The following is a 17,873-nucleotide window of genomic DNA, read 5'->3' as shown; positions in this document are numbered from 1 at the left end:
TGCATGAAAACTATGAATCAAGACTTGCAGATACTGTTAATATCTCCTGTGATGTTCAGAGTTTGGCCTTACACCAAGGGCTCTGTCAGACTGATCACTAATTCTTCTCCCTGCAAAAATCTGACTTTCGTAACCATCCCAGTGAGACTTTGCTGCTCAGGAACACTCAGATGACAATGTGCAAAGAGATGAATTTTCGCCCAAATAATTCCCTGCAACATGGTAATATTTGCAATCTTGGTATTTGTGCTGCTGCCTCAGACTGTGTGCAAGTTTCCTCTTGCTGCTACAATACTCTGTGCAGAATGGTACTTTCTATGATGTTGGCATCAGTTCTGCTTCTTCCAGATGAGTGCAAGGCTGCTGTTGCTCCGTGTTCCATCAGTGACCCTCTTCCTATTCTTCACAAATATTACCAGTCTGGAGATGTTGTTATTGCTGGCATTATGTCTCAAATCTATATAACTTCAAGCATAGCCTTCAATGAACCTCCTACACCTGAACTCGTCGATGACATTCTGTAAGGAAGTGTGTGTGTGTGTGTGTGTGTGTGTGTGTGTGTGTTATTAAAAACCTCAGTCCAACAGAATATCTGTGGAGCTGATTAAATAAACTTTTTAGTCAGCAGCAACCAAGAAATAAAGCACAAATTTTAGAAAAAGTCATACAACCCTGGTTTCACATTAAAATGCCTGGTGAATTAAAATCTTTGCTATACTCCATGGGATGCCATTGTAGAGCTGCAATTGCAGCAAAAAGTTTCTCCACTGACAGAAATGGTGCAAAGTTATGAAATACCCTTTATCATGGTTTTCTGTGCATAACTTTTTTATTTCGCTGTTTGCTTGCTTTGGCAACCACTTGTAGCTGAGTAAAATTGTAGTACGTTAGCTTTGTAAACAAGCATTTTGTTCTCCCTGCGAATTTCCTGGTCCTCAAACACCCTACAGGAAAAAGCTGCACTTGCAGAGCTCAAGCGATGCTGGATTTTGGCATCAAGGTCAGCCTTTGAGGAAAGATAACTGCCCAGGTAGGAGAAGTGATCAAGACTTTCCAATGTGTTGGATTTCTGGCACTGCAGAGGGGTTGTTTTGTGCTTGTCGGTGCAGCACTTTGGGTTTCTGGATGTTGAGTGACAGGCCAAGCTTTTTGTAAGCTTCTGTGAAGACATTTTTTTTTTTTTGGAATAAAAATGCTTTATTTTAATGTTTCAAATTATAATACATACACATATTTCCGACAAAACATACACAACCTAAATACATTTTTCAACATCTTAAAAACCAAACACTCCATCATACTTTCCTTATCTTCATCACACTCTACCCACCACCTTCCAACACCCCACACCCCACCCTGTGCATGACTTCCAGTCAACTCAGCTATAATTTCTTTCTGTTTCTCCTCTTTCTTTCTTCTAACACACTATTATTCCAATTTCTCGTTTATTTACAGTTCCCCTTTGTTGTCTAACTTATTTAATATCCAATAGTTGTAACGGAACTTGTTCATTATAATAGGAGATTTGACTTTTCAACATAATTTTTCAAGTATCCTCCGAACGCTTTCCAATCTTTGTCTGCCCTTTCTTTTGTGGTCCTTCCAATTTCTTCCATTATTTTAGACATATTGTGATATTCTAGAAGTTTGGCGAGCCATTCTGTTTTTGTTGGGATTGCTCCACTTTTCCAATTTTTTGCTATCAGTAACATTGCGGCTACTGTTGCATATAAGTATAATGTTTTATCTTCCTTCTTTAAACTGTCTGGTACTATTCCCAGTAGGAAACCTTCTGGTGTTTTTTTAAAAGAGTATTTAAACATTCTTTTCATCTCGTTATATACAGTTTCCCAAAATCGGACTATGTTGGGGCAATTCCACCATATGTGTATCATGGTGCCTTTTCCTGCATTGCATCGCCAGCAGACATCTCCGCAGTTTTTATTTATTTTGGCTATTTTTTCTGGTGTTAAGTACCACCTGTGTTGTATTTTCAAATAATTTTCTTTCAATATATTACATCTAGTAAAATTCATATCTTCTTTCCATAATTTTTCCCATTGCTCTAACCTAATATTCTTTCCAATATCTATTGCCCATTTAATCATTGATTCTTTAACTAATTCATCTTTTGTCTCCCATTCTAACAACAAATTATATAATTTGGATATATTTTTTGAAGTTTCTTGTAATAAATATTTGCTAAATTTAGAAGTTCCTTTTTCAAATCCTATTTTTTTATCTTTTTGTAATCTGTATTTAATTTGGGTGTACTGAAACCAGTCTGTAATATATGCCTTTATTTCTTCATAATCTTTTAACTTTAATACAGCATTTTCTTCTTCTAATACATCTTTATAAGTGACCCAATTTTCTTTCATGTTCCATTTTTTAACTGCGACTATCTCTGCCGGCGATGCCCACCATGGTATTTTGGGCTCTAGGATTCTTTTGTGTTTTTCCCAAATTTTGTAAATAGATTTCCTAATTATATGCCCCAAAAAACCTTTATGCACTTTTGCTTTTCCGTCCACTAGATAGGCATGCCATCCAAATCTCGTTTCCACTCCCTCTAGGTCCAATACGTCTGAATCGTCTAGTTTAATCCATTCTTTTAGCCAGGTCAGGCCCACCGCATCGTGATATAATTCTAAATCGGGGAGGCTAAATCCTCCTCTTTCTTTCTTATCTGTGAAGACATTTAACATGGTTTAGAGGTCACCCTCTGAGTGTGCACACACTATGTTGTCATCAGGATACTGAAACTCTATGATGGAAGTTATGGTAGCCTTATTCTTTGCTTTCAGCCTACTCAGATTAAAGAGCTTTCCATCTGTTTGATATATAATTTCTACTCCATTGGGGAGTTTCCCTTTGACAAAGTGTAGGATCATGGCAATGAAAATAATTAATAGAACTGCTGTAATAAAACAACCCTGTTTAACACCCGATCCCACTGTGAATGGTTCACTTTGACGGCCATGGTTATTTGCAATTGTTGCTGTCAAATTATCATGGAGGAGCCAAAGGGTGTACACCAGTGTTTTTCAACCTTTTTTGGGCAAAGGCACACTTGTTTCATGAAAAAAAATCACGAGGCACACCACCATTAGAAAATGTTAAAAAAATTAACTCTGTGCCTATATTGACTATATATAAAGTAATTTTTCAATTTTTCCCACGGCACACCAGGCAACATCTCGCGGCACACTAGTGTGCCGCGGAACAGTAGTTGAAACAACACTGGTGTACACAAATTCATTTGGGCAGCCAATTTTCAGAAGGACAGTCCACAGAGTATTATGCTTTACAATGTCGAAGGCCTTAGGTCAATAAACATCATATACAGGGGTTGGTTTTAATCTCTGCAGTTTTCTTGAACCTCTCAAGCAGTGAAAATCATGAACACTGCCTCCCTAGAAGGTTGAAAACCACTTTGGGATTCAGGAAGGGTCGCCTTGGATATTGCTAGGAGACAGTTTTCTAAGATCCCTGCAATAATTTTCTCATCAGCAGCTAATAAAGAGATGCCTCGATAGCAATCCTGCTTAATAGGACCTTGAAGGGCATGAGTGTTCATTTTGTACCTTGGTTTCCTTGGATCATTCTTTGTCTAGCTCCTCCCCTTTGACATTACCACCTTGGGTGACCCTGCTGGGAGCACGAGACTCCCGACAGCTTTGCTCACAAGGGTTATAGGAACATGCAAGTCCACTCACCACAACAAGGTGATGATCCAGCAAGTGAGTATTTGGCCATAACCTTTGATAGAGTAAGGATAATTCAACTCTGTTTGTTGCATTATATTCTGCATGTGCTGGCCTCAGGGGTTTGTCCGTGAAGCGAGGTCCAAGTCCAGTCCTGGGTCTAGGGGTCCAAAGGAGGTCAGTCCGGTGGGGAGCGAGGCAGGGAGCAGGGCAAGGTCCAAGGCACGAGGTTGCAGGCACGAGGTTGCAGGTCAAGCATACGTTTGCAGCTAAGTTGCTCACGCAACTTGGGCTGGGTCTGGCTGGCTTTTATCTGGCCCTATGCTTAGGGCGGCCCCGATCCTCCGGAAACTCGCCTCTCCTCCGGGCCTGGAGGCGAGCACTCCTCCTGTAGGCACTTAGCTCCCTTCACCTCTCTGTCCTGAGCCTCTGCAGCTCAGGAGAGGCTGGTGGGTTACTGGACCCAGGGGCTGCCTCAGCTTCCCCTGAAGAGGCTGGGAGTGGAGCACCTGCAGGCAATGGGTCCTCCATCCCATCAGGAGCCAGAGCAGACTCTGCTGATGCCTGCACCTGGGGATCCAGCACAGGTGGGGATCCTTCAGGCTCAAGCCCTGGCCCCGGCTCAGCTGGTTCTGGAGGCGGGGAATACTGTGCAGGCTGGGATCCCTCAGGTTCAGCATCAGAGTCTGACTCCCAGGCCATCACACTGCATTAGTTTATCATTTTAATGATATATAGATTTATGGTATTAATATAAAAAGTACTGATGTTATGAGCCAGAGATACAGGCATGCTTTTCAAAATGTTTTCACAATATTGGCCACAAGTGTATGATGATTGCTACCACCCTTTCCCTTCCACGTAGTTCTGGTGTTTATGAGATATGGGGGCAGATCTGATATCTCAAACCCACTACTGTACTGTGTGATAACATGTTTCTTCTTATACGGTAGGCTTATACCAGTATTCAGTTTTTTTAAAAAAAAAAGGTTTTGCAAGGCAACATCCCCATTCACTTTGTTAAGGCTTTCTGCTCATTTACCATGGTGAGCTAAGGATATCTTATTTAATATTTGATTTTAATCCAAGCCAAGTGGTAATTCATTCAGACTTAGAGGTGATTTTATTGTAAGCTTTTGGTAACCAGCCTTTCTCTTCCTCCTCCCTAGAACAGAAATAGCAGCAATCAGGGCCAGGCCACCTATGAGGTGGCAGGAGTTAGATGCTCAGAGTAGCAAAACACCCAGGTTTGTGTTTCAATATATACATACACTTTCTATTTTTGTGAATGTGAATTGATATGCACTTTGTCGCTCTCCATACAGGCCAGTGACACCACTCTACCAGCACATCCTGGCTTTGGCATTTGCTGTAAAAGAGATAAATGAAAATCCCGAAATCTTGCCCAATATCTCTCTGGGCTTCCATATCTATAACAGCCATTTCAGTGCAAGCTGGACCTACCAAGCCTCCATGGAACTTCTCTCTAGTCAAGAAAGACTCCTCCCCAACTACAAGTGTGATGTTCAGGGGACTCCAAAGGCCGTCATTGGGGGGCCAAACTCTGCTTTATGTCTCCACATGTCAACCATCCTGTCCATGTACAAGATGCCAAGAGTAAGAGGTCTGCATGGAACATGGGTCATCATGAAAGCCGTTTACAGTTGCCTTTGACTAAGTCTCATTGGGTTGCATGCTGGTAAATGAATGGCAAAGTGGGTATAGGTTGGTATTTATCAACCAAAAATGTAGGTTGTAGAAAATAAGTCTGCTTCAGTTCCAGACATGCTGAAAAACTCAGGTGGAAGAATTCCTCATTGGACACTTTACTGCTGTGCAGGAGTGTAACAAAACGTCTGCTGCCTGTGTGTTTGTTATGCCTGCTGAGAAATCTCTTATATATTTTCCAAGATAACTTTAACATTCCAAATCAACAGAAATGAATGATATTTGAATTCTTCTAAAGCAGATTACCCTCAGTAAAACTGTATAACCAACTTGGGTTATCTAGCATGTGTGAGGTAAAGGTCAACTTCAGGCAGAAGTTGATCAAATAAGAAATATTTATTTTGCAGAACAAAGTTGGTAAGACAAAAGGTGTATCAGGAGATAAAGTTCTTTCAGGAAACAGTTAACTTATTAATAATTACATTAAATTTACAGGCTTCAGAACAAGGTAGTGAACGTGCAGCTTATTTAAAATGGCAGTTGCTTATCTTCAGTTATTACTCTTCAGTTTGGTGCTACAACTGGTAAACCATCAGCTCATTTCCAGTTTCGTTACTTCAGTTTCTTAAACCTAATTGCATAGGTGTTACAGTTTCAGACTTTGGCTCTTATACAAGGTAATACTTCCTGTCAGTTCACCCCCCCCTTCTAGCCATCCCACTCCTGATGTTCTCCAAATAGCACAGCAGCCCCAGGGGATCTCTCCAGCCCTCTTAAGGGGTTTGGGTGTCTTCTCTTTCTCGGATCTCTTCCCTCCTAACTGGAAGGAGACCCAAGCAGACAGGATCCTGCAGAGGTTCCATCTTCTTAAGAGGATTGAGGGGGCCCATGTGCAATGCAGCATGACATCATGACTTCATGCGCGTGATGTCACATGACACCCTGATGTCATGCGTGTGGTGCCATGAGGAGCTGAACCCCCCTTGAATATTGAGGGGGCTTAGCCCCCTCAAAACATACATTGGTGGGGAGGAAACTGTCTCGGCCCCTAGGAGTTGGTGCGCCTGGTATCATCACAGCTCTACTTCTCCTTGATCAAACTTAGCCCTCCAGTTATCTCTTGTCTGAAAACTCTTACTTCTTCTTCTTCTTCTTCTTCTTCTTCTTCTTCTTCTTCTTCTTCTTCTTCTTCTTATTATTATTATTATTATTATTATTATTATTACATTTTATTAATTTTATAATAACAAAAAAAATCACAGTCAAAAATTTAAACCATAAATCTTAATTGACTTCCTCCACTCCCCCTCCTGGTTCCGTTGTTTTATTCTTATTCGTGCACGTCTATAAAATCTTATAATCTTAACAATCCAATTTTAAAACCTTATTCATCTTGTTACGAGTGACTTTGCAAGTTCAACTAATTTAGAAACCTATACACAAAGCGTACAAAGTATGCATTAAACACCCCATCCTCTTTTTAAAAGTCAATGTCTTTTTCATTCTTGGGTTTCAATTTATCCAATACTTCCTGCAGTTCACTAATTTGTTTTGCCAATCTTCTTCATCTTCTTTAGCGGCGGCTTCTTCCTTCTATAGGGATGGGCTGGTCTTGGCCTGGCGTCCTACTCTCAGATGCAGGGACAAAGTCTTTCGCTCAGTAAATCCATTAATCCCTGTACTTTTCAAAATCATAGCTTCTGTTGTTGTTTTTTTAAACAAGAATCATTTTCAACATTCTTTTCAGATCTTTATATGTCATTTCCCAGGCCTTCTTAAAAAAATTTCATTGCCACCACATATAGTAGCCTCTCATACCTTTTGCCCTCCCTTCCTGTTTCATCTCCATCACAGTCAAAGCCTCCCAGATCAATTCACATGAGGTGCCATTTTTGTCTCGGACCACCCTTACTTTCCCTTGCATTTTCCTCGAACCTCCCACCTCATCCTTTCCCACCTTGGTAGTTTGTTCATTCACCTCTTTTAAATTGCCTCACAGCCTTTCAAAGTAAATTAGCATTTTCCCGAATTTTACGAGCTGCCTTATCAATATTTTCCTTTATCTGATTGAACAGTTCTCTTTTAAATTCTAAAAGCATATCGTATAATTCATACTTTATATTGTCTTGTCTTACAGCCTTGCTGGTTTGTTTCAACATTGAGATTTCCCCTTCTGTCATTTCTAATTTGGGATGAAGAGGGCCAATTCTTCCCCGTTTCCCAGCTTCCTCTCTAAGATTAAATTCCAAAACAAAATGTCCTTTCCCACCAAGGAAGGTTTTATTTTGGCTTTACCAGTACTTTGTCAAGGCCATTTCACTAGACTAGTAGAGAAAACCAAGACTTCCAGCCTCTTCCCTTCCCCCCCTTCCACTTTACTTACAAAAACAGATTTAAACAATTATATATTCCCATCTTAACATCCATTCGCATCAGGATAATATTTGCTTACCAATATGAATAAAACTATAATATTAATTTTAAAAAATCCCCCCAGTAGCACCTTAGAGACCAACTAAGTTTGTTACTGGTATGAGCTTTCATGTGCATGCACACTTCTTCAGATATCTATCAGCTAAACCATCTGATCCCTCTCTTCCAGAAATGACTCCTTTTATTTTCCCTCCCAAACTGCTGGCCCCACCCCCTTTCTGACTGGCTGTCTTGGTAGCCAATCAGAGAGATGCTCCAGCCCTCTGGTGGAATTCCAGGGCACTGCACCCCCAGACTCCGGTCTGACTCTGCTGTCTGTTACACCTTCAGACTAATGAATATTGATAAAATTAAAACTGAAATCTGGATTTGCATTTAAGTGATGCTTCATATCACCTTATGGTATAAATGTTCCTCTCTTGCTTTTAAAAAATATCATATTTGGCTCATGCATGGGTCTTCCCCTGTATCGAATGATAACATCCGAGCTGGTTTTATCCACTAAATGTTCTCACCTGGAGCTCAGCAACAGTTAAATTTCACATGCATGTGAATTGAGGTGGTTTATCTGATGGGTGACAAGGCCACTTCCGCATTAACAGGAGGTGGATTTGTGGGCATCACGACCCGATCACACGCGGAAGGGATGATTCCAGCCTCTGCACGATTGGTAGAGTATTTCAGTGCCTTCCGCAGGCCGACCAATCCAGTTCACCCACTCACCCTCCCTTTAGGTTTAGTTTAGCTTCGACCTTGCTATGGACTTCGGTTGGTATCCTTGGTTGGCCGGGGGGCCTGGTAGGACTTTTTCCCAATTGGACTAGCCAATATGGTTTTTTCCACCTACCTCGTAGCAATCATCACAACTCTTGGTTTGGCGGTTAGGCATTGGAAAATTTCCATCTGAAGTGAGGAGGGGAGGTAGCGTCATCAACTGCCCCTCAATTGAAGGGTATTCCAGTAAAGGTTTCCGGGGGCCTGGCCCTGTCCAAAGCCAGGAGAGCTGAGGGCCTAAGGTATGCCCCTTATGGTGATCACAGGGGGAATTCTGGGTGATGTTCATCACTGGGGTTAACCCTTCACTGACTCCCAACACACAGGTTGGGGTTGGATATAGCTGATAGGGTCCAATGCCTAAGCCAATACCGCTCAACATCCGTAACCAATAAAGTTGTGGCCTTTACGCCCATTAAAATTTACATAATGTGTCTGTGTCATTACTTACAGGGGGAGGGACATTGCCACGCAATTTAGGGCTAATTGTACAAAAAAATATTCCCGTGTCTGATTTTATAGAAAAATTCCATAAACTAACTCTTTTTCCAGTGATTTCAAAGAAATTGTGCAGAAAGGATAAAAAATGATCACAATTGTTATGGGAAGCACAGCCAACTGATTGTGAATGTTGAAAATCACATTATGGTAATGAGAAGGATGCCCAATATTGCAGAAACAGATGGTGCACCAATACAAACCAAGGCAAATTCTAAATTATCAGAAATAAACAAAAAGCTGGATCCCCCTGGTTAATATATTGAAATCTGGTTTTGAGTCTAATTGGGGTTTTGATATCAGCATTTGTTATCCCCTTTCCCCTCTTCATTTTAATCCTGACCCTCTTTAGCTCATCTATGGCTCTTCTCCTGTGACGACCAATGACATTCAAGCCCTTTTCACCCACTGGATATTCCCAGATGGGACTCAGCAATACGAGGGGATCCTCCAGTTACTGCTGCATTTCCGTTGGGTGTGGATTGGTGTGCTTTTTCTCCATGATGACACTGGAGAGAGATTTGTACAAAATGTTCTCCCCATGTTTGCCCAGAAGGGTATCTGCTTTGACTTTATAGAAAGTTTCCCAATGGATACCTCTTCTGGTGAGTTTGAAGAATTGGTGGAAGAAGCTTCTAAAACAACCAGCATTATTGTGGGAAGCACTGCCAATGTTGTACTTGTGCATGGAGAAATTCACACAATTATGGTAATGAGAACGATACCCAGACTTGCAGAAACGAATGATGTGCCAATGCATGGAAATACAAAAGTCTGGTTTATGACAGCCCAGATGGATTTCACCTCATTTCCCTTTCAAAGAGACTGGGACATCACATTCCTCCATGGGGCTCTATCCTTTGCAGTTCACTCTAAGGAACTTCCAGGATTCCAGAAATTCATTCAGATGAGAAACCCTACCTTAGAAAAAGAAGATGGCTTTCTCAGGGTTTTCTGGGAAGAGGCATTTAATTGTGGTTTTCCTGATTCTGCTTCAGAGAAGAAAGATATCAAATTCTGCACTGGGGAGGAGAATATTGAGAGCCTTCCTGGGTCTGTTTTTGAAACGAGCATGACAGCCCACAGCTACAGCATCTACAATGCAATCTATGTTTTGGCACATGCTTTGCACACCATGCAGTCCACCAAATTAAACTGCAGAGCAATGGCAGGTGGAGCAAGGTGGGAACTTATAGATCAACAGCCGTGGCAGGTAATGTTGTCTTCCAGTTAATACAGGTGTCTGTATTCAACTCTGGAGCTCAGCCAAAGGGAGCATTTTCTTGAATACCTCTGCTGTAGGGGAAACTCATTGCATGTCAAGGCCCTGAACCCTCCCCCAGTTGTTGAATAATAAAACACATGGACACCAGTATTTTAGGTTAATGGGCGAATTAAGGCCACAACTTTATTGGTCACAGAATGTGAGTGGTATTGGCTTGGGCATTGGAATTGAACTGTCTATATCTGACTAATGCAGGGAGTCCGGTAAGGGTCAACCACCAGTGGGGGAGCCCTGTTGATGTACATCAACTGAGAGCTCCCCCAGGGTCCCCAATGGTGTTGTGGTATGGCTCTTGCCCCTATCTGGGCTTTGGATGAGATCCACACACCTGGATCCCTTTAACGGAATACCCTTAAAGAGGCTGGGCAGGTGGTGGCCACAACCTCCCCTCCCATGAACCAGGTTTTACCAATGCCTAACCGCCATTTCTTGGGCTCCATGATCACTGCAGATGGTGACAGCAGTCACAAAATTAAAAGACGGCTGCTTCTTGGGAGGAAAGCAATGACAAACCTAGACAGCATCTTTCAAAGCAGAGACATCACCTTGCCGACAAAGGTCCGTATAGTTACAGCTATGGTTTTCCCAGTTGTGATGTATGGAAGTGAGAGCTGGACCATAAAGAAGGCTGATCGCCGAAGAATTGATGCTTTTGAACTATGGTGCTGGAGGAGACTCTTGAGAGTCCCATGGACTGCAAAAAGATCAAACTTATCCATCCTTAAAGAAATCAGCCTTGAGTGCTCACTGGAAGGGCAGATCCTGAAGCTGAGGCTCCAGTACTTTGGCCACCTCATGAGAAGAGAAGACTCCCTGGAAAAGACCCTGATGTTGGGAAAGATGGAGGGCACAAGGAGAAGGGGACGACAGAGGATGAGATGGTTGGACAGTGTTCTTGAAGTGACCGGCATGAGTTTGGCCAAACTGCGGGAGGCAGTGAAAGATAGGGGTGCCTGGCATGCTCTGGTCCATGGGGTCACGAAGAGTCGGACACGACTGAACGACTGAACAACAACAAACCGCCATACCCTACAAAGTTGTGACGATTGCTACGAGGTAGGCAAAAACCAAGTTTCTATTTGCCAAATAGAAAAATTCCTACCAGGCCCCCTCAACAGGTGACCAACCGAGGTCCATAGAAAGGCCAAGAAGACGAAGTCCTGAAAAGAGGGAGATCTGTGGAAGCAGGAAACCAAGAAGGCGATCCCCAGCCACGCGGCCGCTTAAATGCATCACGTCATGCCCCCCAGCTAACTGGATTGGTCGGCTGTGGGTGTGACATGGCTGGGACTCCCCTATGAAGAGGAGGCACTGGCTTTCCTCTTTCTACTCAAGGAGGAAGTGACTATCCACTAATGGTTAGGATAACATTATGGATGAAATGCTGCCATCACTTTAAACTTGTACTTGGAATAGCAAAATATGGCTATAGATGGCTAGGTACACAATATCATGCTATCACAATTTGTACAATGGCAGCGCTGTTTTCCTGGAAAGTGATGAGCAGCTTATCTCCACAGCTTATCCACCTATCTGAGGGAACGTCCTGTCTAATATTTGTGGTCTAAGTTCTATGAAATTTAGGCCAAGACTTAATGTAATTCTTAAAAGAACCACATCTTACGACCACAATGAACATTGCTACAATTGAAATTATCCTTCACAAAACATTTAAATGAATGTTGTGTTTTACAATTTCACTCTTTTGTATATCCTCATGAGTAGGACTTTTTCAGCTGGAACTCACTGGAACTCAGTTCCGGCACCACTCAGGTGGGCGCCATTGCCATTCCAAGGGAATGAGGAAGATGTTTGTGGTGAGTTCCAGCACCTCTTTTTCTATAAAAATAGCATTGCTCATTAATTCATTTTTCCTGTTTAGCTCCATCCATTTTTCAAGTAGAGACTCATTAAAAACAGGAGAGAGAAAGACCCCAACATGCATCTTTTAAAGAGACCACAAACCATAGCTCTTAAATGCTAAAGATAAGCACTCTATTTGTACAAATATTACAAATATTTAATTATTTTTGGCATATTCATTCATTGCTTTTTTCCTCTTCAAACTTAGGTCCACCACTTTCTGGGAAGTGTTTCATTTAATAATAGTGCTGGGGAAGAAGTTTCCTTTGACCAAAATGGGGAATTAGTAGCTGGATTTGATATAATAAATTGGGTCACATTCCCAAATCAGTCATTTCTGAGAGTCAAAGTTGGAACAATGGACCCACAATCTCCCCCAGAAAAGAGGTTAACCATTCATGATGATGTCATCATGTGGCCCAACTGGTTCAACCAGGTAAGAATCTGTTCAGAGTCTTCTCTAATTATTTGCTCATTGTCAAAAACTGTCTCATTGTAATCATCTCATTGCAATAATCAATTATCAGAATCTTAATATATTAAGGAAGTATCAGGCTGGTGAAGAAGACCCCTGCAGCCAGCAGGATTGGACCCTGTACTCAGGAGCTGGTGAATGAAGGGCTCAATCCTGCTCCATTTGACTGCACTCATGTGTCCCTCTGGTTGGAGCAGGCACACATATCCAAAGTGCAGTGTGGGGCTATTTGAAAGCTCTGTTGCAAAGAGCTCTGTACTGCTCTTTGCAGATGCTGCCTGCCTTTCCTTCAGAATCAGCCCAATTCAGCTAGGGATTTGGCCAAATCTGTTCCACAGCCCTAATTTGTACCCCACAATTACTCCAAACACAGTCAATTCATTATTTAAACCTTCTCATTGGTTTGCAGTATTCTGGTAAACAGACAAAAAACATTCCCTTACATTGGCTGCAGAGTTAAATGCTCAACAGTGAATATTCACAGAAACCCCAGGTACAAACTATTATTTTTAGGACCCGACTCTGCAAAAGTAAATTATAAGATACATGCAGGTGATGAAGAAGGTAACTCTGCAAGCAAACAGCACTGCCAGGTTGCATCAAAAGCAAACAATTACAGCTGCAATCAAGTTATTCAACCCCCATTGCAAATCAGGTTTATTATAAAAAATTACAGACTTTCAGCTGTTTGCAAAAGCAATTGAAATAGCTCAACAGATGGTTCAAGTGGTTTCACCAAATTCAACTGAAAATGCAACTTATACTGGCTTCTCCAGTCTCACTATTATTCACCCCTTGAATAGAATCCATCACAACAGCACAAATACAACAGGTGTTGTCTCAAGCACACCTGATGCAACTAAGCAAGGGCTTCAGGTGTGCTTGAGCTGGAACACATGAAATACCTGATCTGGCAAGGGGTTTCTTGAGTGTCAAATGTTGCTGTGTGTTAGAAATATGGCTAAGTCAGGAGAATGGTCCAAGAAATAAGAGATCCTCACCCTTCACAAACAAGGATACCAGTAGACAAAAAGAAAGCAATCTCTGAAGAAGTTTAAATACTTACCAATATGGTTTTCATAAAGGCAAAGGTACTGGAGTAAGGGTAGAAGTTCCAATGCTACCATTAGAGCAGGATTTAAGATCATCTTCAGCTGAAACAAAAAACCTCTAGCAATCTATTGCTTAACTGCCATTTTTACTATTAGAAGATAGCGAGATGCAAACTCCCAAACTATTTCCTTCTTTCATTTATGAACAGGCACAACCGACTTCTCTGTGTAATGAGAATTGCCATGTAGGTTATAGAAAGAACAAGAAGGAAGGGAAGCCATTCTGCTGCTATGATTGCCTTCCGTGTCCAGAAGGGAAGATCTCAAACAAGGAGGGTAAGTTACAGGTGGGTAGCCGTGTTGGTCTGCCATAGTCGAAGCAAAATAGAAAATTCTTTCCAGTAGCACCAAGAACAAACTCAGTTGGTCTCTAAGGTGCTACTGGAAAAAAAATTCTATTTTGTTTCGAAGGAGGGTAAGGAATGCATCACACACTTTAAAAGAATAAATATATCAGTTATTATTTTTTACCTGTGCATCAGAAGCTCCTTTCTCTAGTGTGAAAACAGTATGGAAGGGGCCGATATATATTCTGACATCTCTTAGATGCATTGTGCCAATTTGGGGACAGAAGACCCCTTTGTTTGAATAAGATTTATTTCTTTTTCCTTTTCAGACATGGCTGACTGTTTGGAATGCCCTGGAAATCAATATGCAAACAATGAACAGGATGGCTGCCTCCCCAAAGACAAAACCTTCTTGTCTTATGGAGAACCGTTGGGGATCAGTTTGGCCACCCTTGCCCTCTTCTTTTCCTGCATCACAGCTTTGGTGCTTCAAATATTCACAAAGCACAGAGACACTCCCATAGTTAAAGCCAACAACCGCAGCCTAACTTACATTCTCCTCCTTTTCCTCCTACTCTCCTTCCTTTGTGTTCTGCTCTTCATTGGCCAGCCTGAGGAAGTCACCTGCCTCCTTCGACAAACTGCTTTTGGCGTGATCTTCTCAGTGGCAATTTCTTGCATCTTGGCCAAAACTGCCATTGTGGTTCTAGCTTTCATGGCCACCAAGCCAGGGTCCCGGATGAGGAAGTGGGTAGGGAAGCCACTGGGCACCCCAATTGTATTTTCCTGCTCCCTTATGCAACTGACTATTTGTACTGTGTGGCTGGCCACCTCTCCCCCATTCCCAGATGTTGACATGGACTCGATGACTGAAGAAATGATACTAGAATGTAATGAAGGCTCCACTATCATGTTTTATTGTGTCCTGGGATTCATGGGCTTGCTGGCCATTGTGAGCTTCACTGTTGCCTTCCTGGCTCGAAGGTTGCCTGACAGTTTCAATGAAGCCAAATTCATCACCTTCAGCATGTTGGTCTTTTGCAGTGTGTGGCTCTCCTTCGTTCCAACCTACTTGAGCACCAAGGGCAAATACATGGTGGCTGTGGAGATCTTCTCCATCTTGGCCTCCAGTTTGGGGTTACTGGGCTGCATCTTTTCCCCCAAATGCTATGTTATTTTACTGAGGCCTGAGCTGAACAGCAGGGAGCAGCTAATAAGAAGAAATTAGGGATACTCATGTCCCTAGAAATTAAAGAATCAGCAAATAAACAAATAATTAACGAATTAACAAGTAAACAATAAAAAAGATATGGAGCAACCCCAGAGAGCTCCTTTGGGAGAAATTGTGAGGACACAATTATGGCAGTGGTGAATTGATTACCGATTCTGTGCAATGCTTTTGAGCACAACCGGCCCAGGACATGACCCTGTCTGCAACAAAATGGGTTCAGTCAGTCAACCAGCTACTAATCTGCCTAACATTCCCTCATTCAACCCACATTTTCCCAGTTTCTTCACAAGCTTCACTGAAATCAAGGTACACTATGGTCACAGCACTACACTAACCATTTCTGGCTTTTGTAAGGAAATGTAACACTCTGTATTGCACCCGCAACTGGAATCTGTCTTATTTTAACTAATTCCACCCTCCCCTTGACTGGTGTACAAAGAAACATCCCTGTGGTCCAAAATCCTGCAAATCATGTCTCCATTGGTGATACATGTACAGTTGAGGGAAATGGTGCAGGTGTGATGGAGGAAGTGTTGGGGAAATAAGGAAGTTCCATTCAGAACACCAGTTTGCAGCTGGACTTCTTACTTGCCTGTGACACTTGCAATTACAAGAGCACTACTCAATAACAAATATGCATTATTATTTTGATCTTACTATAAGTCACAGAGCTCAATGCTCTAAGGAGATAACTTTGTAACCAGTAATTATCTCAAATTGCTGGGTTTTATCATCCATTTTGCCAAACCCAGTGCACAATTTATCAGGCCATGAACACAATCAATGTCAAGGTGTATATAAAATAAATCCTGTGCCATTCAGATCCCTGGTGAGAAATTCTGAACATGCAGATTTTCATGGACAAGATCTTTGGCATTTTCCCTTTATCAAAATTATCCAGAGTCATTAAATGAAAGTTATTGTAATGCAGTTTATGGTGGATGGGATAGAAATCTGACTTTCGGCATCCCTGTTGGCCGCAAGATGGTAGGAACATTCCTGCTGCTGATCCTTCTCTTCCCGTGGATACAGTTGCCTCCAACTGAGAGCAAGGAACACTCTGCTAAATGTACCATGATGGAGCCTTTCCAGCTTCCATACCAGAATTATCAGAGAGGGGACCTATACATTGGAGGGATTGTTACTTATTTCGGCTTTGTATCTGAAGAAATAGATTTCCATGAGCCCCCAAACACAGAGCTCATAGATGAACTTCTGTAAGGAAAAAACTCTATCCTTATTGAGTACCCTTGGTGAGCTCATGTATGTTACAATTACACAAAACATACAATGGCATCCTCAGAATACGTGTCCCTGTGACTTTTTTCATGTCGGGATGTTAAACATCTATTTTCTTCTTTTTACATTGTGATCTGGTCATCTTCTTCTGTTTTGCTTTATTCTGCTTCTTGGGGGTTTCTGTCTTCTGCCTGTTCTGCTTTCTCATCACCTGATCCCATGGCTCTCACCATTTTCTCCCAACTTCATCCTCATCCTCCTTCTGTGTTTCCTTTCACACCATTAATGTCTGTTTTCCTCTGCACCAAAACTGGATCCTCACATTCACAATCCCTATCCTTTCATCTGACAGTCACAGATGAATGTGACATATGAATTTGGATTATACCTGCTGCTATGCAATGTAAACCATATTGGTTAATAAAAACAGCAGTTGCAAACTTTTCTTTGCAAAAAAAGTACCTCACCTTAAATTATATGTAGAGGAGACCCATTGAAATTGATACACCTAACTTAGTCTGATCTATTAATCCTAACAGGCTTTCTATAATGACTAACATTGCCTACAATATTTTTTGTATAGCCAAAATTTTATTTGAAGGAGGGAAGGATGGAGACTCAGTTACTGTGAAAGAATAGATTCTTTTCCACCTGATGTGCTCTTGTCTCTACTCTCCACTTACACCAAACATCAGAGACGCACCAGTCAGAATTTCTGACTTGGGAACTTCTCATCCAGTGAGTGTCCATTAGTTGCTGAAAGGAGTTGAGAGAAGGATGTGGCAATTTATGTACGTGCATGTGAGCTAGCAAATCACCTATGTGCATAAGAGGGAGAGGAGGAGAATACATCTGACACACAGTATAACTCTTTTATTAGTGAAACACCGAAGTACTACCAGAATACTCTCTCCCTGGTGTTTGCTGTGAAAGAAATAAACAAAAATCCTAATATCGTACCGAATATGACCTTTGGGTTCCATCTCTACGATAGCTACTTAAATGCAAGGATGACTTATCAGAACACCCTGAAACATATGTCCATCACAGAAAGGATTGTCCCCAACTTCAAATGTGACAAGAAAAAAGAAAAGATAGCTGTTATTGGGGGACTTGACTCTGACATCTCTCTGTACATGGCTACTGTCTTAGGCATCTACAAGATTCCACAGGTATAGTAAGTGTGGCAGCTGTGAAGCTCTTCTGCCTCTGGTACAATAGTTATCTTCTAGGTTCTCAATACTTCCTTTTGTTTTGGTTCATTTTTCTGAGCAAGGAGGTGGGGAAAAAATAAAAGAAAA

The 17,873-nt window shown here is 41.7% G+C and overlaps 1 protein-coding gene across 1 annotated transcript; it reads left to right on the top strand.

The window, feature by feature from the left end:
- The first annotated feature begins 305 nt into the window (after positions 1-305).
- Positions 306-15,330, top strand: LOC117061486 (vomeronasal type-2 receptor 26-like). The gene is made up of 6 exons (XM_033174323.1): positions 306-520; positions 5,033-5,324; positions 9,433-10,293; positions 12,437-12,664; positions 13,965-14,091; positions 14,432-15,330. The coding sequence occupies exons 1-6, from the start codon at positions 306-308 to the stop codon at positions 15,328-15,330; spliced, it is 2,622 nt and encodes an 873-aa protein (XP_033030214.1).
- Positions 15,331-17,873: the final 2,543 nt, after the last annotated feature.

Source organism: Lacerta agilis, chromosome 17 (assembly GCF_009819535.1).
Source record: "Lacerta agilis isolate rLacAgi1 chromosome 17, rLacAgi1.pri, whole genome shotgun sequence".
Lineage (NCBI taxonomy): Eukaryota > Metazoa > Chordata > Lepidosauria > Squamata > Lacertidae > Lacerta > Lacerta agilis.
The sequence above is the reverse complement of the archived record's forward strand: the minus strand, read 5'-3'. Positions and strand labels throughout refer to the sequence as shown.